The 25,865-nt window shown below is 44.4% G+C and overlaps 5 protein-coding genes across 8 annotated transcripts; 3 read left to right on the forward strand and 2 right to left on the reverse strand.

The window, feature by feature from the left end:
* On the forward strand, nt 1-1,605 carry LOC104442031 (alanine and glycine-rich protein). The gene is made up of 3 exons (XM_010055320.3): nt 1-678; nt 804-976; nt 1,092-1,605. The coding sequence occupies exons 1-3, from the start codon at nt 94-96 to the stop codon at nt 1,201-1,203; spliced, it is 870 nt and encodes a 289-aa protein (XP_010053622.2). The 5' UTR covers nt 1-93; the 3' UTR covers nt 1,204-1,605.
* Nucleotides 1,606-4,741: 3,136 nt separating this feature from the next.
* Nucleotides 4,742-8,142, forward strand: LOC104442032 (nucleolar protein 12). Its single transcript, XM_010055321.3, has 6 exons — nt 4,742-5,684; nt 5,774-5,832; nt 6,204-6,273; nt 6,434-6,559; nt 6,665-6,793; nt 7,454-8,142. The coding sequence occupies exons 1-6, from the start codon at nt 4,893-4,895 to the stop codon at nt 7,928-7,930; spliced, it is 1,653 nt and encodes a 550-aa protein (XP_010053623.2). The 5' UTR covers nt 4,742-4,892; the 3' UTR covers nt 7,931-8,142.
* Nucleotides 8,143-8,684: 542 nt separating this feature from the next.
* LOC104442033 (uncharacterized membrane protein At4g09580) lies at nt 8,685-11,614 on the reverse strand. The gene is made up of 4 exons (XM_010055322.3): nt 11,160-11,614; nt 9,778-10,048; nt 9,489-9,659; nt 8,685-9,219 (listed from the first exon to the last, which is right to left on the reverse strand). Exons 1-4 carry the CDS (start codon nt 11,351-11,353, stop codon nt 9,094-9,096), a joined length of 762 nt encoding a protein of 253 aa, XP_010053624.1. The 5' UTR covers nt 11,354-11,614; the 3' UTR covers nt 8,685-9,093.
* Nucleotides 11,615-18,329: 6,715 nt separating this feature from the next.
* LOC104442035 (inositol-tetrakisphosphate 1-kinase 1) lies at nt 18,330-23,439 on the forward strand. Of its 4 annotated transcripts, XR_005550533.1 has the most exons (3): nt 18,330-19,945; nt 21,669-21,810; nt 21,946-23,439. XR_005550533.1 is itself a non-coding variant. In XM_039311434.1 (2 exons), exon 1 carries the CDS (start codon nt 18,628-18,630, stop codon nt 19,621-19,623), a length of 996 nt encoding a protein of 331 aa, XP_039167368.1. In that variant the 5' UTR covers nt 18,330-18,627; the 3' UTR covers nt 19,624-19,654; nt 19,820-20,184. The 4 variants fall into 4 exon arrangements, 1 of the variants encoding a protein (XP_039167368.1); XR_005550532.1 differs by having other exon boundaries at nt 21,669-23,439; XR_005550534.1 differs by lacking the exons at nt 21,669-21,810; nt 21,946-23,439 and having other exon boundaries at nt 18,330-19,737; nt 19,820-20,184.
* LOC104442036 lies at nt 23,278-25,839 on the reverse strand. The gene is made up of 7 exons (XM_010055324.3): nt 25,663-25,839; nt 25,435-25,524; nt 24,975-25,129; nt 24,348-24,468; nt 23,866-23,985; nt 23,708-23,778; nt 23,278-23,604 (listed from the first exon to the last, which is right to left on the reverse strand). The coding sequence occupies exons 1-7, from the start codon at nt 25,777-25,779 to the stop codon at nt 23,367-23,369; spliced, it is 912 nt and encodes a 303-aa protein (XP_010053626.2). The 5' UTR covers nt 25,780-25,839; the 3' UTR covers nt 23,278-23,366.
* Between the last annotated feature and the right edge of the window lie 26 nt (nt 25,840-25,865).

Genomic DNA, 25,865 nt, shown 5'->3' on the forward strand with positions numbered 1-25,865 from the left:
ACTCTGCACTTCCCACCCAAAATCTCATCTCGGTCAAAAAGCTCTCTCCAGAAGATCATCACCGCACTGCAAAAGTAGAGATAAACGAAAGCCATGGAAGCCGTGCTGATAAGGACCGGCTCCATCACGTCGCCGGCGGCGGCCGCGATGCTCACGAGCTCCCCGTCCCTCGCCCTGCTCCGGCAGGACTCGCTCGCCGCCGGTGGGAAGTTCTCCGCCGACAGGCTCGCCCCGGGCTCGCCGAGGCTCTCGCTCCATCTGGGGATGAACCGCCGGAGCGGATCCCAAGCGGGGAGCCGGATCCGGCGCGCCCTGTCCGAGAGCGACGTGATCGCGCCGCTGAGGAGGCTGAGCGGCGCCGGGTCTCTTTCCTCGTCGGCGAGGATCCCGGAGGAGGAATGCGGATCGCCGGCGCTCGGAGGATGCGCCGACGGCGTGGGGCGCTCCGGGGCGTGGCCGGGGATCGGGATCCCGCTGGAGGAGCTGGGGGTCTTTGGCGGCGGGATCGGAGGCGGAAGCGACTTCGGCGGTGACGGCTCCGATCGCTTCGGCAGCAACGGCGGCTATGGCGGTGGGTATGGCGACCGGCGGAGCATCGGCGATCACTACCAGGAGATGCTGAAGTCGAGCCCCGGGGATTCTCTGTTGCTGAGGAACTACGGCAAGTACTTGCACGAGGTACTTTTGAGAACTGAAAGATCTCGCCGATTCGCTGTTAGCGCCGGCGCCTCTTGAGCTCCATCCACAGTATCTAACGATCGTTAACCATTCTCTCTCTGCTTTCTTCTTTTTCCTGTTAAAAGGTGGAGGGAGACGCAGCGAGAGCGGAGGAGTACTACGGGAGAGCGATTCTCGCGAGTCCCGGTGACGGAGAAGTGCTGTCGCTGTACGGGAAGCTGATCTGGGAGACGCAGGGAGACGAGGGCAGAGCCAAATCTTACTTCGACCAAGCCGTTCTCGCGTCACCGGACGACAGGTACTCCCACCCGACGAATCTCAAAACTTTTCTTCCTGCTCTCGCGATGATGCATCGTCCATCGAAATTTACTGATCTGATCTCGGTTGGCGCGCGCTTGTGGATGATCATGCAGCACGGTGCTGGGGTCGTACGCGCGATTCTTGTGGGAATCGGAGGAGGAGGAAGATGACGACGATGGTGCGGAGGAAGCCGCGAAGTTGCCGGCGATGGTGGCCGCTTTTTAGCGCGAATCCCCGAGCCGGACGACCGACCGGATTTTGAAAAAAGACCGAGCTGGATTCAACGTCGACTGCAGAGCAAGAATATGTTTCTTGGATGGTAACCCGAGTTTTTTGCGGAATTTAATCTTCCATAATAAAGATAATCTGACAAGAATAAAACCAAAGCAGAGCCTGAGTAATAAAGGTCTGGTGGCGATCATGATCTGTATATTGTAATGACTATGATCTCCGGTTTGCAGCCTGTACGGCAAAAAACGCTAATCCCTGTCGTCGTCGTCGTCTGTGGTTTGTGCCTTATCTGATGGCGGTTTCGTGTTCTCAAATGTAAATTTCGAACTGATAATATAGCTTGTTTGGATTTAATCATGATGGTACGAATTGAAAAGGGCTTTTTGCTCGGTTGCCCTCGAATGTATAAATTACTCCGGGATCACGATGCTTTCTTTGAATCGATCCAGTGTGTCATATGGGATGTAAACCCAAATCTTTAATTCGTTTTCTTGACAGGTCGGGTGGTTCGTGAGTTTCTTGAATTTTTCATTCCAGATTTGAATGGGTTACGGAAATAAAGCCTTATCTGGATTTGGGATAAAGGAGGTTAGAGATAGACCCATTTCGGTAAACATAATGAAATATACACAGAAAATAAATTATCTAAAAGTATTTTTCTAAAAAATTGCATTGATTGAATCGCTTATAAAATAAATGAATGAAAAATATTTTCATATTCTATAAAGATTTAGACATAAATTATTGTCAATAATGATAATATTTTTTATTGATTAATTATTTTAAACGATGTAAATTATATTTTTAAAAAAAGTTTCTCAAATTAATCATTTTTAATGAAAAAAGGGAGTACAAAACTAAGGAATGTGAAAAGTAAGGAAGAAGACAGCATTGGGGTGAACTTAATTTTAGAGGATGTGGACTGGTTAGTTAGTTCCTTCGTCGACGTTGATTTTCTGGTAACCTTAAGAAATTGGTATAAAACGATAATTCAAGTTTCTTTCTCAAAATTATTTTAATTGGTGAGCTTAACAAATTTTAAGAAGACAACAACGTGCTGAAAATCAGGCTGTTTCTGCCTTACAATGTTACAATTTTCCTGATGAATAATTCCTTTTTTTCTTAAAATATATTTTTCCAAAATACAAGGCAATTCATCAACTAAAAAAAATTCATTGAATTTTCTCTCACAAAACTCGAAATAAACACAGGTCGGTTGATTGTAGTGAAGGAGTTGAGATGGTTTAATTTAGTGGGCATGGATTTTAATGAGTTGAATTGAATATAGATCAATTTGAATATAAATGTTTACTTATATTTAATAGGATCGATCTGTTTTCCGCTTGCTCCAAACTTGACTCGACTCATCCTTTTGATGCTTCTATTTCTATCACATGTACTTTTGAAGTTACTTGGTTATATAGAGTTATGTTGACTAGTGAAGTGCTTAAATTACAAGATGGCAATACTTGTATGTCAATAATATATATGATAAGTTGATAAATTACTTCATGTCCCTATTCATATCCCGACCTTCAAAACCGTCAACATAGGTAGTCTTGTCCATCAGTGCAACACTCACCCATGTCTCCATATTGCTCATGCACCACGAGAAGTCCTAGTCCACGAACCGACCCGACCCGACCCGATCACCGAGCTTCCTCGTCTACCTGGTGAGTCGGTCCATGTAGTTGCCTATTTTAGAGGCAATAATTTAAGAAGAAAAATTGCTAAGCATTGAGCCCAGGTCGCGCCGGGTTGGATGTTTTTAAACCGACCCCCAAATCCAACCCGACAGGGCTCGTTTAACGTGCCTGGACATGAATAAATGCTTTCATTGGACGGTCGTCATTTCAAACGGAGCTTAATGCCAACGGGGTTTTATTTTATTTTTATTTTTTCGGGGTTCGTAATGTCAACGAAATTAAACGGTCTGCTTCCTTGTGTTATAGCGTTGCTTTATCTTCAAGAAATGGGAACATTAAACATTGAGAAATACACGGAAGATAAAACGTTGGATTTAATATCACATTGTCGGCAAAAGAAAATGTTTCTTGCACGTGGTTTGCCAATCCAGGCACACGTAATTAATTAGAATCGGCTAACCATTAGAATTTGGAACTCCATGATATATTTATTACTGGGAACAAGCAAGTCAGCTTCAAAAACGATGTAAATTGTTGATTTAAACTATTTAATCTGATCAATTTAATTCTAAATTTTTACATTTATACCAATTAAGTTAATTTGATCAATTTTTACTCAAAAATTGATGACATAAACGTTAATCATTTTACGTGATACGAATGATATTGTATTGGCACTCGCCCCGTGATGGGCGAGTTGGTTCAGGCGTATGTTGGCCACACCATTGGCCAAGGTTCGATTCCCCAGCTCATCACGTTGCGTGACTTAAGTGGGGTGCTGTGAGAAATGGGTTCCCACACTAGTGCCCCCTGGGTTTATGTTGTACGGCAGTTCCCAGGTACCAAAAAAAAAAAAAATGACATTGAACTAGCCAAATTCATAGTTTTTTTTTTTTTTTTTTTTTTTTTGTGGTCGATGAGGGTCATCAATGACCCTCACCCAGGCCATTGCTAGGCACAAGCAAGAATTGCCAAACCCTCAGTAGAGGCTACAAGGGTGGTTCTTGCCTAGGTCATAAGGGTTGTGCCCTCGTTAAATCGTGTTACGTAAAACGACTAACATCAATGTCAACGATTTATGACTAATCAATTGGCACAAATCTAAAATATTTACGATTAAATTGGTCTAATTAAATGGTTTATGCCTAAATTAATACCAATGGAATAAATTTATAACTTTTTTGCTACTTTTCATTCGTTGTCAGCGTTATTTACAAGTCTTTGTCACTTTCCTTTCAATTGAATGTACCATATAACAAGTTTTCTTTTCTTTTCACATAATGACACGGAAATGCAAGTGGGGAAGGAAAAAGTTTTCAAGTTTGTGGGAAGAGAGATAATTAAATATTTGGATGATGGTAAGATGATACGCGTTTGCATCTAGTTGTTGGAAGATAAGTTACTTATGAGATTAGTTGACCATTGCCCCAACTATTTAAATTACGAGTTATAACATATCATAGTATTATAATACAATTGATTCTATCAGAACCTTCATATGTCTTTGTAGATATCTAGATTCAATCCTCCCTTACGAATTATAAATTGTCACTTAAGAGAAAGTATTGACGTTTGATTACATTAGCATTGTCGATAGATCATCGTAAGGGAACTGCATATTACGGTTGCTTTTGTAACTTTCATCACAATGAAGATTTATACATATCATTGAGCAATAAAAATGCATATATAACTTGATTTATTTTCACCTCCAAAATAGAAAAATATTTGCCCGCAATTATATATATATAGGCATTCAATGCGTATTAAGCACCATACATAAACACAAAACTTATGGTTGGGCTTGGCCCAAGGACGGCCCATCTGATGAGGTCGCCGTCTTGAAATTGAATCAGAAAAGGAAATAAAAATACTTTTCTTCTTCGCCAAAACGGTCTTCAACTTTATCAAATTTCCGATTTTCGCCCCTCCTTCTTCTCCCTCCAAAATCGCACCACCTAGGGTTACCAGACATCCCTTTCCTCGCGTCCGAGACGCAGCACATTCCTGTCCGATTCCGGCGCCGGTCCGAGGACGATGGGGAAGAAGAAGCCCAAGGAACCGGAGAACCCTCTCCAGAAAGACGCCGTCTTGGCTCCGCCGGACGTGTTCAAATCCATTTTCGGAGAAATCCCGGAGCAAAACTTCGCCGGCTCCATCTTCTCCGCTGACAACCCCTTCAAGAGGAAGCACCAGGAATTGGGACAGCCTTTCGGCGCTTCCGTCGACGGTGACGAAGACGGGGAGTCCGCGAGGGTCGAGAAGAAGAAGAAGAAGAAGAGGAAGGTGGAGGAAGAGCCGGAGCTAGAACAAGAACCCGAGAAGAGCTTGTCCGAGGACAAGAAGCCGAAAGAATCGGAGAAGGAATCCAGGAAGTCCAAGAAAGGTGCTTCCGAGGTGGGCTCTGGTTCGGACGTTGATTCTGAAACGGAGATATCGAAGAAGGTGAAATTGGGCAGTCAAGCTGGTGGCTTGGCGGATGAGAACGGGGAAGGCGAGGAATCGGATGTGAAGGAGAAGGAGAAGAGGAAAAAGAGGAAGAGAGATGAGCTCGAGAGGGTCTACGAATCTAAGAAGTATGGGGAAGCAGAAGAGGGAGAAGCGAACGGTCCAGTTGGAGAGAAGGTCGTGGGGAAGAAGAGGAAGAAAGCCGATGACCCGGCGGATGCGTTGGCTTCGAAAGATGGATACGATGATGAGAGCAAGCTGTTGAGAACTGTGTTTGTTGGGAACTTGCCTCTGAAAATAAAAAAGAAGGCTTTGGTGAAGGAATTTAGCAAGTTTGGAGAGGTAGAATCGGTGAGGATCCGGTCCGTGCCGATCCTGGATGTGAGTGTGCTCTTGTGGACACCTTATGCTTAACATGCTGCTTAGATTGTTCTTCTTTGTCTGATGAATGCCGATCTGTGTTTTTCCAGACCAAAATACCGAGGAAGGGAGCTATATTGAAGAAGAAGATCAATGACGCCATTGACTGGTATGATAACATTGTGAATATCTTCAAGTTTTTTTGTTTTCCTTTTCTTCTGTTTACGAGCATACTATAATCGTTCCAAAGTATGTATACCATATTGACTCCTCCACTTAATTTTGTGTCACTTATCTCTCAGTTTCCTTGATGATAAAATGGCATTGTGTGAACATCTTTATGTTGTTTCTCAATTATATTTTTACTCTACATTGGTGATGTGGAGAGTTTGGATGGATTCCTAAACTAGATGGCTTCTTGTTCTACATGTTGTTTGTTTGAAATTACAGCCAGTCCTTCATCAAATGGATGGCTTCTGTTTAATTTGGTGCATTGTTCTGTAAAATTTTTATATTTATGGCAATGTACTTTTATTGCAGTGTTAATGCTTACGTCGTTTTCAAGACAGAAGAGTCAGCTCTTGCTTCTTTGGCCCATAACATGACAGAGGTAAGTCTACCTTCAAACAATTTATATTTTTGGGGGTGGGATGGAAAACAGATTGGTCTATCAGCACCAGCATGATTGGCGTCAAAGGGTCAACTTGTAGGAAATATCTTTTTACATACCTGAAAAAGAGGCTTTGCTTACGTCTTTGAAATTATTGTAGGTTGGAGGAAACCACATCCGAGTGGACAGAGCCTGTCCTCCTCGCAAGAAATTGAAGGGAGAGACTTCTCCAATTTATGACAACAAGAGGACAGTTTTTGTGGGTAATCTCCCATTTGATGTAAAGGTAATGATCTCATGCTTATGCCTGAATGTGGGAAGCTTCACAAATAGTGGTTGCTGTAGCTGTTACTTTGTAGATATATGAATACGTTTTCCCTATATTCTGCAGGATGAAGAACTCTATCGGTTATTTTCTAACATCAACAATATGGGGTCCGGCATTGAAGCTGTTCGGGTTATCAGAGATCCTCATACAAGTGTGGGAAAGGGTATTGCTTATGTCTTGTTTAAGACGAGGGTAAGTTTCTTGTGTTATTCCTTTTTGGTTGATATTGTGTCGTAATTTTGGCCTATTATCAGATAGCACTCATCTGGGAAAATGGGGTCCCGTTTTTTATGTCTTGTAGTTTTCTTCTCTACCTCAAATGCACTGTGGTTTTATTTTAAATCTTTTCTAGCATCATTTGTAGTTTTTTTGTTTGAAATGTTATTTGGTTAGATCGATGATGTTAATTGTATCCAATGACTATCTTATAATGTTTTTTTGGCTGAAGAATGTGCTGTCTTTTCAGTATCTACTTGTTTATTCCCCAGTATCCTGAAGTCCTGATAACATACAAATTGTTGATAGCTTAATGCGACAGCATCGTTGATTGGGCAGGCTCTAAAGCTAGTAGAAATGCTGTATTGTGTTGTCAATCGTTAATGTGATGTAAGATTTAACAAGGTTATGGCCGCTAAGAGGGTATATTGACCCGACCCATACCTCCTTGCAAAGACCAAGCAAATAGTCTTTTGTTGGCTGAAGTAGTGGAAACTATCTTATTGAGTTTGGATGCTAGAAGGGTAGAAACCCAAATAGAATGTTGAAGATGCCAAAACCACCAAATTCTTCACAGTTTTCTATTGTTGTCTTTGTAGTATTGCCACTCATCTTAAGTGTGCTTCTGCCTTGTAGGATGCTGCAAATCTGGTTGCCAAGAAGCGAAATATGAAGCTTCGAGATCGGGAATTAAGACTCTCCCATGCCAAGCCAAATTTGACCCCGTCTAAGAGAACTGACCATTCATCCGCAGTTGATGCGAATCACCCTGCGAAGAAGCTTGCTGGGGATTCAAGGACCCCAAATGGAGTTAACAGAGCAAGTACGAAATTTTCAACCTCTTACCAGGGATTACAGGCAAGCAAAGGTACCTCCGTGAAGAAATTCGCTAAAGGAATACGAACACTGAAGCCCAAGAAGGAGATCACGAAGAAGGAACCGGTCGCAGAAGGAAGGTGGAAGAAAAGACCAGCAGTGGCCGAGAGGAAGGCGAGGCAAGTGGCAAAGAATGAAATTGGTGCTTCTGAGCATACTGCAAAGAAACGGAAGATGGATAGCAGGACTCCCGAGATCTCGCACCAGAAGAACAAGAAGTTCAAGAAATCGCACTGAATTCCTCCAAAATAATTAGTTTACTGGCTCCCCCCCCAAAAAGAAAAAAAAAGAAAAAAAAAACGTAAAGGTTGTACCTTTCTCGGTTTGTATAACAGTTTGTATTCTTTCTTTCTTTGGCAAAATTATATTTACAGTGGGTAGCACGGTCGTTTGGCTGGACTCATCTTTCAGTTTATGTCGTTGAACAAAGATCATCAGCATTCTCTTCATTGTTGGCAGGAGAATTAGAGGCGGATCATCGAATGAAATTAGAGCTCGTTTGCATCCTACTGTTTCGATATCGATCTACATCGATCGACTCTGAAGCATGGCGAGGTTAGCGAGGGTGCATCTTGATTTGTAAGGGACCCATCTCAACCGATGGCCAATAACTTCACCAATTAGGTGTAACTAATACTATGCTCACCACTCAAAAAGAGAGTGTTACCTCATAACTGCAGGTGGTCATTTGATTTTTTGTTCCTCCTATAGTAAATGGTTGCCTTGTCTTAGAAGTAATTCCCACCTAACAACAACCGGATCACGTGATGTCCCGCAGCCTCGCGTAAGCACTCTAGAATCTTTTCCTTCCAGATAATACGGCATTCGAGAATATGTAGAATCAATAATCATTTAAATGACAATGTTGCAACACCTGCTCAAGGTTACCAAGAGATCTTGCGCATCCTCACGCCGATGCAATGATAATAACACGTTGCCTCTTTTTCAGGCTGCAAATTAGCATTTGGTCATTTGATAAGGGAAGTGCCGATAAAATTAAATGCGGGATTGAGATTATCTAACGCACAAGCTACAAATCATCCAGTTTAACATAAATATACAAGAGTCGGCCTTATCTTCCAGCATCAGTCTAGAACATTATGAGGATCCTTATGGTATCAAGATGTCTTTATGAAAGGACACACAGTTTGCTCCAAGCCAGAAATGCCGAATCAGCTTTTACAACCCCCCCAGCCCCCTGTCAACCATTATAACCGACGTCACCCTGTGGCTGTGGCTGAGTCGAAGATCGCGTCATGCTTTTCCTGATTGTTTAAAGCGGCTGCAGATTTCAACCTTGTCAAGGCACAGAAATAGCAACAGCCGTACTTGGATGGTGGTTATATGTACAGTGGAGGTGGAGCGAGACAGCTAGCCTTGGGAGCTTAAGCCAGCAATTACTATGATTCGCTCTTGCCTATCAGCGTGGGGGTAATTGAGAGGACTCCAATGAAGAAGAGTGTAGCAATTGATTGGAAATCATAGAGATCCCCAACGGATCGCAGATCTCCTATAGCAATCCCAGCCTGAGAAAAGAGGGAAACCATGAGTCTTGCAATACATTGTTCTCTTTTTGACCAAAGTGACTATTTATGTTGAAGATAGCTGGTTTTCTTGCTTTTTTATTTTTTTTTTCACTTGAAGCATCATGGCAACACTAACATGAGTCTGACTATATATCCATGTGCACTTATTAATAAGCACTTATTATGCAGATTATTTGTCAACAATTGTAGTTATTCCCTCAAAATGCAGGCCGTCTCTTAAACAGTAATGTGGCAGTTAATAAGCATACCCGGACGGTAACATAAGCAGCAGGTATGAGCCCAATGACCGTCGCCAGTAAGAAAGTGTGGTAAGGTACATCAACTATGGGGGAAGCAAAATTTATGAATGTGTTGGGCAAGGTTGGTGTAACCCTCAAGAATAGCATGTAGTTCAATAGCCGCTCTTTTCTCTTTGCCACCTGCAATTGAAAAGGAAACAAAATTGGTCGAATTTGTAAATGTGCATAATTGAAGACACATGGACTTGCTTGGTCCATAACCAGAACTAAGTAAATCCATGAAATCTTTGCAACTAACCTGAGCTTGGAAAAAAAGCAGCTTATCAGGCCATAGAGAGAAGATAATGGGCCGTCCAATCAGTTTAGATAGGAAATAGCATGAAGAAGCTCCTGCAGTGGCAGTGAAGACGACAAGAGCTACACCTTTGAAAACACCAAACAGAGCTCCAGCAAGTAAAGACATGAAAACCGTTCCCGGAATCATGAAAGTCTGCATGAATATGTAGACCATGCAGTAACCAACAAGGACCTGCAGCGTATAGTCACTTGTGTAGCCCTCAAGATTGTCTCTGCAGAAATGAATGCCCAACTCATAAGACTTGAGACTCATACCCATTAACATTGCACTATTATTTTGAAGAGGCAATAATGGAAGGCAGAGTCAGAGGAGTTGGTCATGAAAAAGTACAAGCAAGGAGCAAACATGATATGTAAACAAGCAGCTTATTTACTGAAGAGCATGTTGTTTTTTTCTCGATGGATCTTTTTGCCAAAGCTCATTCTCAAAAAAAGAAAAAAAAAAAAAGCACATTAGCAGACTCAAGATACTCCAATCCAACTCAGTGAATCTGACATCAATAGGCGACACGCTCTCAACATGAATCTCCTGCTCGAGGAATTTTGAATGTTGTGTCTTTCTGTTTGTGAACTGAAAGTGGAGATTCTCAGGTCGAATGAACTTCCAAGGGAAAAAATCATACAAATCGAGTTACTTTATCATAAATCCTGAAAGGAACTTTCTGTGATCGAAAAATAAGTGAATCACAAGAGTTCTAGAAAGCGAGCAGATTAACAGACGGGTCGATGAGCTAAATGCTGCATGCAAAGCCATTACCTCCACACACCCAATGGTCAAGACAAGAGAAACTAACAGCTAAGCAAAATGCATTAAATTAAGATTACAGGTTCACTCCCAGAGTACCCAATTACAAACCAAGAAGATGAAAACAAACGGCAGCGAAACCAAAGGAATTCCATACCTATCATCTTCATCGAACAATTTGGCACTAACGTCTGAGGGTGTTAACGGATCAAAAACTCAAATTTATTTGGTAGCAGAAAAATGGTTAAACTGTCTATCAAAGCTATATTAATACGTGCGAAAAAGGAACATTAACCTAAACACCGACCAGATTGCACGAATCATCGAGTAAAAAAATAGCCTAATCGATAATACAAATAGTACCGCCACAAGAATCTCATCCCAGAAATCAAATTACATTACTTCGATCTCGGCGCGTGTAGCTCAAACCATAATCTCACCAACCCACGCAAACTCAGATTAAGGACTCCCATCGAATCAAAAGACAAGAACTTTAACCTCCAAACGAAGGAAACAAAAATTCCCAGATCGTCCCAAAGCCCTAGAGAAAAAGGGGGTCAATCGGAAAAACACGTTACCGGAGAATCTGGAGATCCTCGAGGCTGCGGGGCAACCGGAGGAAGCTGTAGTCCGAGGCGGGCATGGTGAGGTACACGCCGGCGAGCCCGAGGGCGAACCCGGCGACGACCAGGGCCGCCATTGCCACCTCCCAGGAGCTCAGCGGGAACTTGGAGGAACCCACCTTCACCTTCGCGCCCGCGTCCGTGTCCATCGCCGCCGCCGCCGCCGCGCCTCCCTCTCTCTCCCCCGTAAAGGTCGGAACTTTCCTCCCCTTTCCCTCGTTTTCTCTCGGTTCTCCTCCGTTTTCCGGGAAAGGGAGGGGGGAGAGAAAATGGGTAGGCGCGAGAACGAGATTCGCTCCTTCTGCTTTTGCTTCCGGGATACCTCTTCCTCTCTCGCTCTGGGGATCTAATTATGGAGAGAGAGAGAGAGAGGGAGGAAGAGGGGAGGAATATTCGCTGGCGATGTGCAGAGACGGGAAGAAGACAAGATATTCCGTTAATTAGGGCCCGTTTGTTTGTATTCTTTTTTTGTTTCTAAACACTTTTCTTTTTTTGTTCCTGGGAACAAAAAGGAACAGAAACGCATTTGGAAGCGTTTCTGTTCTTTTTTTTTTGCTCTTTGCTTCAACAAAAAAAGAAACAAGAAACACAAATTTTGTGTTTTGCTTTTAACACAAATCGAAACAAAAAGGAACAAAAGGGAACATGTCTCCTCGAAGCCTCTCCTCGTGCAAGCGTACCGTCGTCTTCTCCTAGGCGCCTCCCACTCTCCGTGCGGCGGCCAAGCCTCGCCTCTCTCGAGACCATCCTGGCTTCTCCATCGTCGTCCTCTCCGACGCCGCTGGCCCGCGACGTCTCCACTTGCGGCGGTGACGGAGCCGGGTCGCGGTCGCTAGGCGGCGGCGGCGGCTGCGGTGCGGGGCTCCTGGCCGTGGGGTCTCGAGCGGACGCCTAGGAGCGGAGCGGCGGGACGGCCTGGTCGAGTCGTGGGCGGCGCGGGGTCGACGATCGAGCGGATCTCGAAGTCGTGGGTCATGGCGCTAAGTGAGATCGATGCGCGGTGGCCAACGGAGGCTCGAGACCCGCAGATGCGTCGATCGGGCGTGAGGCGGAGGGGCGGTCGCCGTGCGGTGGCGGCGAGGAGGCGTCAAGCGCGGCGCCGATGCGGTGGAGGGAGACGACGGTGTGGCTGGGGTCACCGTCGGCCCGCGGCCGACCTCACGCCCGCGGGCGAGCTCGATCTCGCCCCCGGATCCGGCGAGGCCGAGCCTCGCCCGGCACGCGACGCCGAGCATCGCCGGGGTCGGCGACGCCGAGCCTCGCGTGGCCGGGCGAGGCCGCCGCCCTCGTCGGCCGATCGCCGGCCATGGCCAAGCCTCGGCCACCCAAAAAGTAGAAAAAAGGAAAAAGGAAAAAGAAAAAGAAAAAAGAAAAAAAGGAAAAATAAGAAAGAAAATAAAAAATAAAAATAAAATATTAACAAATTAAAAGAAATAAAAAAATTATACAAACTTACCAAACGTGTTTCTATTCTTATTATATTTCTAGAACAAGTTTACCAAACACGTTTTTGTTCGAAATTGTTCTAAGAATGTAAACACTTTTTTTTTATTTCTGCTCTCAAAATTTTTAAACGAAACGCAAAACAAACGCACCCTTAGGACCCGTTTGTTTGTATTCTTTTTTGTTTCTAAACACTTTTTCTCATTTTTTTGTTCCTGGGAACAAAAGGAAATGTAAACGCGTTGGAAGCGTTTGCCTTTTTTTTTTTTGTTCCAGGAACAAAAAAAAAAACAAACAAGAAACACAAATTTTGTGTTTCTTGTTTCTGAAACACAAATCAGAAACAAAAAAGGAACAAAAAGGGAACATGTCTCCTCGAAGCCTCTCCTCGTGCAAGCGTACCGTCGTCTTCTCCTAAGCGCCTCCCACTCTCCGGCGCCGGCAACCGCCTGCCTCGAGACCATCCGGCTTCTCCACCCGTCGTCCTCTCCGACGCCGACAACTGCGTCTGCGAGCGTCTCCACTGCGAGCGGGTGACGGAGCCGGGTCGCGGTCGTTAGGCGGCGGCGGCGCGGCGGTGCGGGGCTCACCCAGTGGGGTCTCGAGCGGCGACGTCTAGGAGCGGAGCGGGCGAGGACGGCCGGCCGAGTCGTGGGCGGCGCGGGTCGACGATCGAGCGGATCTCGAAGTCGTGGGTCATGGCGCGGTGAGATCCGATGCGGCGGTGGCCAACGGAGGCTCGAGACCCGCATGCGTCGATCGGGCGTGAGGCGGAGGGGCGGTCGCCGATGCGGTGGCGGCGAGGAGGCGTCAAGCGCGGTCGCCGATGCGGTGGAGGGAGACGACGGTGTGGCTCAGGTCACCGTCGGCCCTGGCGCGGCGAGGCCGACCTCACGCTTAGGCCGGGCGAGCTCGATCTCGCCCAGATCCGGCGAGGCCGAGCTCGCCCGCGCTGGCCAGCGACGCGAGCATCGCCGGGCTGGCGACGCCGAGCCTCGCCGTGGTAGGCGAGGCCGCCGGCCAAAAGTAGAAAAAAAAAAAAAAGGAAAAAGAAAAAAGAAAAAGAAAAAAAGGAAAAATAAGAAAGAAAATAAAAAATAAAAATAAAATATTAACAAATTAAAAGAAATAAAAAAATTATACAAACTTACCAAACGTGTTTCTATTCTTATTATATTTCTAGAACAAGTTTACCAAACACGTTTTTGTTCGAAATTGTTAAAAGGAATGAAACACTTTTTTTTATTTCATTCTAACAATTTTTAAACGTAAACGCAAACAAACGCACCCTTACGTTCTCTGTATGTGGAAGCAAAATCGCATTTTAGCATTTTGTTGTTATTATTATTATTATTGTTGTTGTTGTTAAAGTATTTTGTACGATAAATGTATATATTTTTTAAGGAGATTTAGTGTGGCAACATTTTCAAAGATTGATGGACCAATCTACCGCCGTAGCATAGCGGGGGGCGAGTCTTCAATGACTCCCTTTTTGGCATCGTGTTTTTTCCAGCCATAATTAATGTGGTGACCCATCATCCCTCAAAACAAGGAGATTAGAATTGTTTGTGCCCATAAATGTTCTTTTTTCCTTTTCGCCTATAATATTAATAGTAATAAGGTCAAAAGCATGCATAATAAGATAAATTACCAAATCCACACTAAATTAATCCTATATTTTTTTAATTTTAACAATTTAATCATGTATCTTAACGTGAAATTTAAATATTAATTGCTGACATGATGGTTATCCTAAGTGACATGTTGATATGGATAACTTCATTGGAATCTATCATTTTACGTTGACAATTATTTTAGTATTTTTCGATGTCAATCTGTCAAAAAGATTATATTATAACTTCTCATAAAGATTTTATGATTATATTATTAGAATTAGAAAATTGATGATTGAATTTGCAAAAAATCATGGATGAACGGTAAAACAAACGTCGCCCTCGTTAAAACCACAAAAAATAAATAAACGGGAGCAAAATTAGAAACTGGTTTGACCTGTTCGCAGAAGTTGCGGGGCCAGTCTGCATACTTTGATTTTAACTATTTATTTATTTATCGAAAGAGAATTGATCAAAATTAATAGGGACAGCGACAGGTGCGGCCACGAATTGCACGTGACGGGTATGGACGCATCGCCGCCGCGTGTGGAGAAACATCAGACAATCGTGGCCGTACATTTCCAGCAAAAACATGAAGAGAAAAACCGTGTCGTGTCGTGTCATGTGCAACTCACCACAGTTGTTCCCAACCTGACTGATATCTCGACGCATCTCCATCAGTTGTCCTGTTGCGCCACGTGGATAATCTCTCTTTATTTTCCTTAATTATTAAAATCCGCTCTTGTCGTCTTCCTCGTGAAGCCATTAAAAATACACGGAGATCTTTTTTTGCTCTTTTTTTTTTTTTTTTTTCATATTTTTAATGACTTTGTTCTCTTGCGGATATTCGGATATTTTTTTGGGAATATGTCGGTCGATGTTGAGGAGCGCAGCAGCCTTGTCTTCAAATTACGTAAGCTCCAGAATCGCCCAATCGATTGCGTTGCTTGGAAAACCAGCTTCGGTTCGTCAAACCGGAAGCTAATTTAAGAGCGCACGACAAGCTGGTGATTTTATCCGATTTTGGAACCAGAAATTCTTATCCGGATCTACGCATTCTATCGGATTTGAATAAATTAATTCTCCGTCGCACAAGTATCTTACGTATGCGGTTCCCTTCCAAACTTGGAGAGTACATAGAATCTCTCGTATTTGCATGGAAAAATTGATGCAAATGATCTTAATCTTTGGTTCAACATTCAATATTATTCTTGACTTTTTAATTTATTTAATATAATTCTTGAACTATTGATAAATGTTCAATCGAAATTTTTCCGTTTGTTTAAGCAACAAATCGAATCTTATCAAATAATGTATAAGCTTGGCTGGATTTTCAAAATTAACAAGTTGACATATCCATCTACTTTAAAAAATGAAATTTAATTCAGGATGTCAATTGATTGGAGAAGAATATCACATGTGGATGATTCACGTGTAACCATGATATTTTTTGTCCATCAATCGAACTTGATGGATTAGAAGTCACATCAGCAGATTTCACTAAGTTGAATTAAAAAAAGAACGGTATTGAACATTCTTACATAACTTATGGATTATATTGAACATTTACTAATAGTTTAAAGACCACATCAAATCTATTAAAAGTTTTAGAAACACATTACACATTGAATCAAAATTTAAAAATCGTCCGTGTCGATTTTCCTGTTTGAGCCCTCTCTGTTGGATGGGCTGGTGAGCAACACCTGGAGAAGAGCAAGGATAAGGAAAGAAAGGCGGAATCTACTCATTCATCTTGAAATCTATCAGTAGCGACTTGCCGTCCTGGAGACTCCAAAGCAATAGCGGAAGGAAAGCCACGAGTCTCGCCAGGCCCACGAAAGGACGGCCCACGGTGGGGTTGGGGATTCCATGGCCCAATGGGCCCAATATCAGCCTATCCCGATATTAGCTGCGACGACAAACAGCCGCTGCTGCGCATCGTCACTGAAGGGAAGATGGCTTCACGATGATGGCGCTTCGCTGTGCAATTTGTCCTCCAGGATTCGATGTCGCGGCTTGTTTCCGGCCATAGTTGATAATATCGGGTCTACGTATGCGCAAGCCAGGAGCGAGGACGTAATGGAAATGACTCGGGGATGACCTGTTTGTGCATTTGATGACATGAATGGACTTAATTAATTTGAGCATGAAAGCTGATACATGATACCGCTAGATCGAAAACCAGTCCAATTCCTGATTTTAGGTGTGGAATCATCTACCTAGACCGAATTGGTATATATATATACCTTTTAAAATTTTTAAGTTTAATATAGAAAAAATTCATAGAATTGGAGGAACTCTTACTCTCGGACGAAATGATAAAAGAATACCCAGAAACCATGTCTCAAAATTTCCTTGCCAAGTTACAACCTTTGAGATCTAAACGCCTAGTTTCCTCTTTGTCTCTCTCCATCACTTGCCTCATTCATCTTGCGGACTCGCCTCCCTCTCTCCCTTTCGCTCTCGATGGCTTTTGGTCTCATCGATCCCTCTCTTGCTCTCGCTCTAGATCGTCTCCAACCTTGTCACTCCCTCTATCACTCTCACTTTCGGTCGCCTTCAAACAGTCCGACTCCCAAGTGAATCGATGAAATCAATGGGCGGTTATCGGTTTCAGGGTGGGAACTACCCCATTGAAAAACCGTTCATCCCTATTATCCGAAAAGTACAAAAGTCTCATTGGTGCGTGTACCGAAAATGAGCACGTTTTCTTCATGGAGAAATGCTGATCGTTGGCTCCAGCGGAGAAATTGGCATGGGGCGACGCGACCCCACCACTACCCAATGGCCAAAAGCAAAAAAATCTCTTGTCATCGCTCATCCATTCGCCATCGCAGAATCAGCTCAGATTTGAGACAAGATTCCCCCACCATTTTCACGCGGAAATAGCTACTCCTCTCCCCACTGACTGTACCGTCCAAATCCCGACCACGTGTCGACTTCGCCCACTTCTGGAGAAGAAATAACGACAGATTTGGTAAGCGACCGTAAAATTTCCCATCTATACGACTGATATTTGAGAAAATCTGTTGTTAATGGTGATTTTTACTTCCCGGGAACGGCAAGTGATATTGACTGAAAGTGCAGAAGAAGAAGACAATGCAGAGAAAGCAAAAGACGATGTCCCGCCTTGTGATTATGACCTTTGCGGTTCGGGAATGCGAAGACTTTGTACGAACGATGGTGGCATGCCATGGGGGCTCTTTTTCCAGCCAATTGCCAAGTTGGGGCAAGTATGTTCCAAAATACAGAATCGCTTTCGACTGTTCCATGCAAGCACAAAAGGGGAAAAAAATTGACAGGACCCAAAAAAGATACTTATAGTAATGTTACCGATGTTGAAGCGGATTTTACGGAGTTAAAATCGTCGACGGTCAACTCGATTTATGAAAATTGCTGTTTTTGGGACCGATACACCTACTAGCCCTCCAAGCCCGCCAATGTCCATCACAAGTTGCTGAGATTAGACGCGGGTAAGTTATTCAAAAGATTCTCATTCATGTATCTATCAGGTTATATTCGTATTCTTTCGTTTTTCTCGATCGAGCTACGTTATCCCGAAAATTAGGCCAAAGGAATTATTTTACGCGAATATTCAAGCCGAACGTCTTAGAGTGGTCCCAATTTTTTGGGGGGCAACGCGAAGAGGATTTAGCATCTCTCTTTTTATAGAATTAACGTTGGAACCTATCGAATTTTAAGAATGTTAGGGGCGAATCGATCGAGGGACGAGGAGGTCCCCCCCATCGTTATCAACCTCCAAAAGTGTGATGACGACTCGGGTCAACGCGATCACGACCGTCCGATCTCTAGATTCCCCCCTCCACCCCCTATCCTTTTTCATACCTTTTGCGGCGCGAATCCGCACGATCGCGCTTGAGAACGCGCCACGTGTGCACAGCCCCGAAGGGGCCCACAATTTCCCTCCGATCCATCCGGCTCGGCCGAGCGCGAGCTAACCATGGTTAGAACCCGGCCCGCGTCTCCGCCTCCCCCCGAACCTAACCCTAGTCCACTCCAACCTATATAAATACCCGCGCCCGTTCGCCCTCACTTGGCCCCATTTTTACCTCCGTTGCATGGTTCGGTTTCGAATCCTCGGGAAGTTGAAACCTCGAACGGCGAATTTTTCCATACGCCGCGACGCCGCGCCGCGCCGCGCCGAAGCCCTAGCCGGAGCTCCGCCGCCGCCGTTTCCGGACACCGCTCCTCCTCCCGCCGCGGGCCGCCGCCGCCGCCGTCCTCTCGCGCTCCGGCCGCAGGGCCTCCGGGGGAGGGAATTGGCCTCCTGTATGTGAGCTCCGGCGGGGAATCTGGCGGCCGTCGGGATTGGCGTTGAGGGCGGGGCGGCGCAGCAGCTGCGGGGCATGGCGGAGGGCAGGTTCCGCGTGGGCTACGCGCTCCTGCCGAAGAAGCGGGAGAGCTTCATCCAGGACTCGCTCGTCGCGCTCGCGGGGTCCCGCGGGGTCGATCTCGTGAGGATCGACGCCGGGCGGCCGCTCGTCGACCAGGGGCCCTTCGACTGCGTCCTCCACAAGCTGTACGGCGAGGACTGGAGGCGCCAATTGGAGGAGTTCACGGCGAGGAACCCTAATGCGGTGGTCCTGGATTCGCCGGACGCGATCGAGAGGCTCCACAACCGCATTTCCATGCTCCAGGTCGTATCGGAGCTCCGGGTCGAGAGCGAGAGCGAGTCGTTCGGGATCCCGAACCAGATTGTGATCTACGACAAGGAGACGCTGGTCGATAAGCATGCATGGGCGTCGCTGAAGTTCCCGGTGATTGCGAAACCCTTGGTCGCCGACGGGAGCGCCAAATCGCACAAGATGTCGCTCGTGTTTAACCACGACGTGCTGCACAAGCTCAAACCGCCCATTGTGCTGCAGGAGTTTGTGAATCACGGTGGGGTCATATTCAAAGTCTATGTCGTCGGCGAGTATGTGAAATGCGTGAAGCGCAAGTCCTTGCCTGATGTTACAGAGGAGAAGCAGGGGTCTCTCCAGGGGTGTTTGTCGTTCTCGCAGGTGTCCAATTTGACAACGCAGGAAAAGAATGACGATAAGTATTATAGGTCGATGCATTTGGAGGACGCGGAGATGCCTCCTCAGAGTTTTATGACGGAGATCGCAAAGGGCTTGAGGCGGGCCATGAAGTTGAATTTGTTTAACTTCGATGTGATAAGGGATGCCAGAAATGGTCACCGATACTTGGTTATTGACATTAACTATTTCCCTGGATACGCAAAGATGCCCAATTACGAGCCTGTTTTGACTGATTTTTTCTGCGACTTAGCCCAAAAGTCGGGGAAGAATCTGGCGAAGTGCTCCGGCAAGGAGGATTGCTCTGAGAAGAGCAAGTTTTGATATTCGAACTGTGCAGAGTTGTGACAAGAAGGTGAGGAAATTTGTGAGTAATGCTTGCAGTAGTGATGAGGATGATGGTGGCCTTCCAATTTCGCCTCAATCAAGCCTGGCACAGTGCGTAGAAGACCCATGAACAATGAATTCCTTGTTCGTTCCTCTGATGGATCCTCTGATGGATTTGTGTTGCTGGAAACAGGTCCACTTCAGGAGGCCTTTTGCTGATTGGTGACTGAAGTCGTTCGCGCCTTTTAGATGGATTTTGGACAGCGGTGAATAAGTAGCCGTATCTTGACTTCTAGTTCAAGCTTCTTGACGATCAAATGTGCGTACTCTGTTGATCTTGTATATTCCATCAATGTTTCTCTGCAGATAGGTAGTCTTTTAAGATACTTTGGAGATTTTAGGGAAAAGTTCTATTTGGAATTTTTGTTGCACAGAACTTGTTTAGTTGTGCTCTTTCATCTTTTGGCTAACCAATGAATTTTGCTTTTCCGTCAATGAATTTGTATTTCTAGTTTCATTGATATTCTTTAAGTAAAGTCTGTCATGATTTGCTTCTCAGCTGGGATAGCACTGATGCTTATTAATTCTTCCTAATTGGTTCAACATTTGTCCATGTTATAATTGCCGTGATGATAATTAAGCTCCTAAGTGGTAAGAGCTAGTTGACAATATTTCCTTTTGCATCCTTGGTGTCATCAAAGGAAAGATTTTATTTACTCAATGTAAAGTTTCTGGATTTTCTCAACCTCTTGTATTCGACATAGCATTTCATTAATTTTGTGCCTTGCATGCGTTACATCTCGCTCTTCTTTAATTGCACTTGATACTATCTGCTTCTTTTTGTTGGAAAAATTTCCAATAAAGGACACTGGAGAATGCTATGGCCACTGCTTGCTTTGGCTTTTGATTGGGTATGGGGTATTTCTAATCGATGGAAATGTGCAAGCAGTTGCGTGATTAGTTCGTTGCTTCCATACTAATAAGGCATAACGTGGAATTATCCCTTGTACGGAAGCAGATTATCTCACTTATTTTCAAACATCAATGACTGGTTGCCAAATTGATATACTGTTGCCATTTATGGAATTAGGATAGTTAAGTTTGACAGAGCCATTGGGTTGTTCTGTATCTTCTGGAGTGAGTACCGTTATTTCCCTAGGATCGCTGCCCAATAAATGCAGTAGGATGAATTTGTGCTGTTGGAATGCTCACTCCGCATTAGATAAGATAGTTCCATAGGCCAGCTGCATCATATTGGATAATTGGATGGTATGATCACAACATGCCCCATTAATTTCTCTCATCTCATAATGAGCATGAATAGGCAAGTATGCTACGTTCAGTGTTAAGTCCAAAATGGTGGACTTGATTGTCCAATGACGCTTTAGGTAATAAAGTCGACGCAGTTGACATTACAGTTCTCTGGATGTTTGTACATGTTATCTGATTGTTATTGTTCGGATGGCTGGGCATGGTTTAGGTAGAATCTAGTGGCATGTCCGGAGAAGTTTAGTTTTATGCTTTGGAAGAGTTCACTTTATTAGGAATACTAGATTGTTGAGAAAAGAGCTTGGACATAGAGAAATAATATTCAAGATCTTTGTCAAAAAGAAGTAAGAGTTTCTCAAAGGGAAAATAGCGGGCAAAATCAGACTAAATGCACAGGAAATTGATTCAATGATATCTCAATCAGAGACTTTGCGAAAATATGTATGAATGGTTAAGAATGGCTGCTTGTTTATTATCTGCTCCTAACTCATGCTTTAAGTCAGTCCTGGGAAGGCCTTTGTGCTTATGTCTAAGCCTTCATGTTATTTTCGAGTTCCAACTAGAACTTTCCTGGAGAGATACCAATGGAGAATTCACTTAAATGAATTTGACATTGATTCATGTAGCAGATTGTTTCGTGGGAGCCCCAATAGATTCTTTGAATCACGACCTGTTTGTAATGTGTTTTCTTTGTACGGCTGAGTAAAGATGTGTTTTGGGATTCTGGTCATGATGTTACACTGAATGGTAGAGGAAACCGGCCACATCTGCAGGTCACAAACTTGACACTTGTCTCAAGTTTTCCAAGACGCGTACAGTGCTGGTTTATGGTCTCATCATCGTGGTCTGGTGGAAAGACCTGTTTGACTTCCTAGTTGCTCAGGCTGATGATTTGGCAACAGTCCACTCTTGCAGGTAAGCAGGTTTTGTTGTTGCATGTTAAATCCATGGTGATGATTGTGGACACATGGATGATGGATAAGAGCAATATGCTAATTGAAGTACCTCTAACATTATTCTATGGATTATTGCACTATTTGCACTTTCTAGTGAGGTTCCAATGTTGGAGAATGACTGCCATTTGCCACCCATAATTAGCTGAGGAAATGAAAAGATTCAATGCAAGGTGGCTGAGTCAATCTGATACTTAGAGCTTCCTCACTAGCGAGTGCTTCAGTTATGTCGCGAACCGAGAGGTCCCTTTTTGCACTGCACAACTTGGATTGCTAGAAAGCAAAACAAATCCTCTACATTTTAGAAGGGAGAATTTCAAAAGAATGGATATTTATAAGTCTCTACGTCATCAGAAATACCCAGAGGCCTCACAGTGTCTGTCATTGTAGCTGTCATTGTTCTGTTCTCTTGAGGGTCTTTCAGGCCCCAAAAGATCCATTAGTGATGACTGCAGCCGGCAGGTGATGAGGGTTAAGGTCAAAGAAACTTGACATCCTTACGGATTGGAGAAGTTCAGATGATAAGGAGAGAAGCCATGGTGTAGCTAACGGATTGTTCTAGGACTGCTGCCTCAATGCGGCTCAAGCTAATCTCGATGTTGAGCAGCTATATGCATTACAGGTTATGGGTTTTAGCACGTTACCAAATAGAACTGGTAATTTACGGAATTCCCTCACTCTGAAATTGTCTTAATCTCACTGCATAATCACCAATCGCCGAACTGAATTCTAATTGACAGAACCAGGAGGGCAAAAATCAAATGGGATAGTGACCTCAAGCTGGTCACCTTTTGTCATTTGAGTCCTTTCGATAGGCATGTTGGACGGAAAATTCGTAGCAGTTTTGTTCTCTCGGTTTTTGCTAAAAATGTGGCATTGACGTGGTTCCACACGGATGGCACGACAGAAAAAAAGTGGAATAAAAAGGGACGCATAAAGAGAGAGAGGGGTCGAGAGGGAGGAGGCCGCGAGCGATGGGTGGCAACCTCTGGCAGAATACCTCAACTCGTGATGTCATTAATTCAAATCAGGCCAAATAACTCACTTTCGGCAGAATAGTCTTTAGCAAACCAAATTCTCTGTGCCAATCAGGCAAAAAATACAGTGGATGTTGCATGAACTTGGACACCCCCGACACCATGCATAAGTCACATCTTTAGCAGCCTGGAAGTAAGAAAAGGATCTATCTTCTAACGTGATCCTTTCGCTCATATAAACGCCAGCCATCATTTTCAGCAACTACAAATGAGCCGACCCTTGTGCCTCCACTCCTACCCAGAGAAGGGCAGAAATGAGCAATTTAGTCCCAGGGTGTGACGAACTGGCCCTTTGAATCTTTTCCGAGGTGTAGTCTAATGGATCAAAATGCAGGGCCAACAGCTGTACTCAACAGAAGGGACAAACCATGGTGTGATCAGATACTGATGTGTAGCTGAATTAAATTTTCTTTGGAGGGGCGTATGAATCACTGGTGTTCTTCCTCTAGTTTTTTTTTTTTTTTAATATAGTGAGAGAATCCTACGCATCATCCCCATCCACCTCTGGTTTCACAAAGAACTCCACATAAGCAATTCGACTGGGTTGCTGATAGCCAGAAGCGCTGTGTTGGTGCGCAGCAGAAGATCTTGCAACCGAAACCAAGTGCTGAACTTTCAGCATTCCACCTCTCCCAATGGTCAACTTGCTTCCTCTGTTATCTTTAGTGACGTTGCTTGGTAAATTTGAAGTCGTCGCACGGAGAAACTTGTACTTATACCTATCCATGCAATTGTTGTAATATGGACGCTATTAGAAGCGAGAAAGTCACAATAGCAAGAAATTCATCTAAGTACTTAAAAATGCAGAAATCCATATTAGACCTGTGGGACACTGCATGGTCGCAGTGGAATGCAATCAGGAGATCGGTATTTGCATAATACATGAATTCTATCTGCAGAACATGGTACTCTGTAAGAGTGTGTGCAAGTACTGTTAGTCATTCTAAACTAGCCTCCTCATACATCAACCCATACTGCACCTGCAAATCTCCATGACCTTCGCCTTTAAACGTAACAGAAGGAGGTGCTGGCTGTAAAGTGATCTGGACACTTGACCCTGGCCATTCGAGATCATCTATGGCTTCTTTCAATGCTGCAGACTGCAGATAGAAATCCTCTAATTTCAATATTTCAATCATTTTGACAGCAACAACATTCCAGAACTCACAATTGCCTATCAAGAAACTTGACATATTGCATTTAGATAACTATCCTCGACACCACTAGGAAAACCATTTCATTTCTCTCCAACGAATCGTCCATCAGAAAAAAAAAAAAAAACGGAATTAAACCAACCATTGAATGCTTAAAATAACAGGTTCCTAATTAGGCATCAGCAAAAATGTAATCAGAGACAGAGCACGGAAAGGACATAAATTAATTACTGCGGGAGGAGAGAGAGGGGGGAGGGGGGCTGGTTGCTGGTGATATTCCTAACAGAGGAATGCATAGGAGATGATACCCTGACGGTGAAACTGAGGGGTGAACTTCCTGCAGGCTCAAAGTCATAGTCCCACGAAATTGTTTCAGGGATCCTCGTCCTGATCTCAGCGTAAATGCAAGCATCGAGCGAATCGATAGACCTAACATTACATCAAAGAGGCAATAGGGTTATCTCAATAATTAACAAATCAGATCCATGAAATCAGATGTAAATCCTATTCTGATCCTTCCACTAGAACTGGAAAAGAACATGGCGTGTAAAATGGCTGCAAGAGAGACAATATCGATGTGGGAAAAAGAGAACGAGAGGAAAGGCACAGATGCATTCATGCCATCGTCATTTCCTGCCTATCCATGCCTCTAGTAGACAACCACTGAGGATATCACATAACAAAATTCGAGAATGATATTCGAAAGAAAGTGTAAAGAACAATAAAACAGATGAGAAATCATTTTTCCGGGTTAGTTTGAAATTGAATGGAAAAACGATCAGCTCGTGGACCTCATTTCTAAGCCCCTCCTCGCTCACTGATAAGCCTAGATAAGATGAATGTCTAGTAAAGTTATGCCCTTGGATGGCATCAATCATCATCCATCCAAACCCATCCCCATTCAGCGTAGGGAGATTACAAATAGCATTACATACTTGAGGAGAAGCTGCATGTCGGGCCCTGGATACCGCATCTCGATCGTGTTGGAGTGTCCGGGAACCGAGAAAGTGCTCAAGCAATCGACAAAGAGGCCCAAACCCAAGCCGAACCGAGGCCGCCCTTGCGCGTGATAATCATAACGGATAAACAGCTACAATACAGGAGCAGAGCGATGAAAGATATCAATTCCACGCGGAACCACATTTTCACCGTGTTCGGTGCTGAAGGAAACGGATGCATACAAAACCACGCCAATACAAGATTCCGAACACCACGCGATCGATAAAATGTTCCTCAGAAGCATCTAGCCATTCACAATCAAGCACACCGGGCGCACGGAAAAGGAAAGAGGGAAAATTTCGCATTTTTCAAAGCAAGTCAAATCCGGATCAGCAAGTGCTCGTCTTGTTTGCCGAGATCAATTCCGAATTCCGCATGATACTGAGCAGTGAATACCTCGCGCTGCAGGTAAACCTTGGCTTGAAGGCAGCCGCTATCCTCGACGATCAGAACGACGCCGTGCTCCGACACTTCGACGACCGCATCCTGACCGGATCAATCGATCGGAACAAAAAATCGTCAGCGGAAACCCCAAGAAAACCCTAAGCTCGAGTTCCGTGGGTTCGAAAGCAGAGGAGTGTCGGTTAGAAAGAGGAGATGCTGAGAAGTAGAGGGAGGAGAGACCTGGTGGCGCTTAAAGCGGACGGAGGAGAGGGCGTCGACGATGCCTTGGACGTTGTCGAGGTGGCAGATGAGGTCCGCCGCCGCCTCCTCCGCCGCCTCCGTCGCCGGCGAGCTCATCTCCCTCGCTCGCGCGCGCTCTAATTTCGCGCCCAAATTCGCCCTCCCCCGAAAGCCAGCTAGGCGCAATACATATATTTTGGGGA

Source organism: Eucalyptus grandis, chromosome 4 (genome assembly GCF_016545825.1).
Source record: "Eucalyptus grandis isolate ANBG69807.140 chromosome 4, ASM1654582v1, whole genome shotgun sequence".
Lineage (NCBI taxonomy): Eukaryota > Viridiplantae > Streptophyta > Magnoliopsida > Myrtales > Myrtaceae > Eucalyptus > Eucalyptus grandis.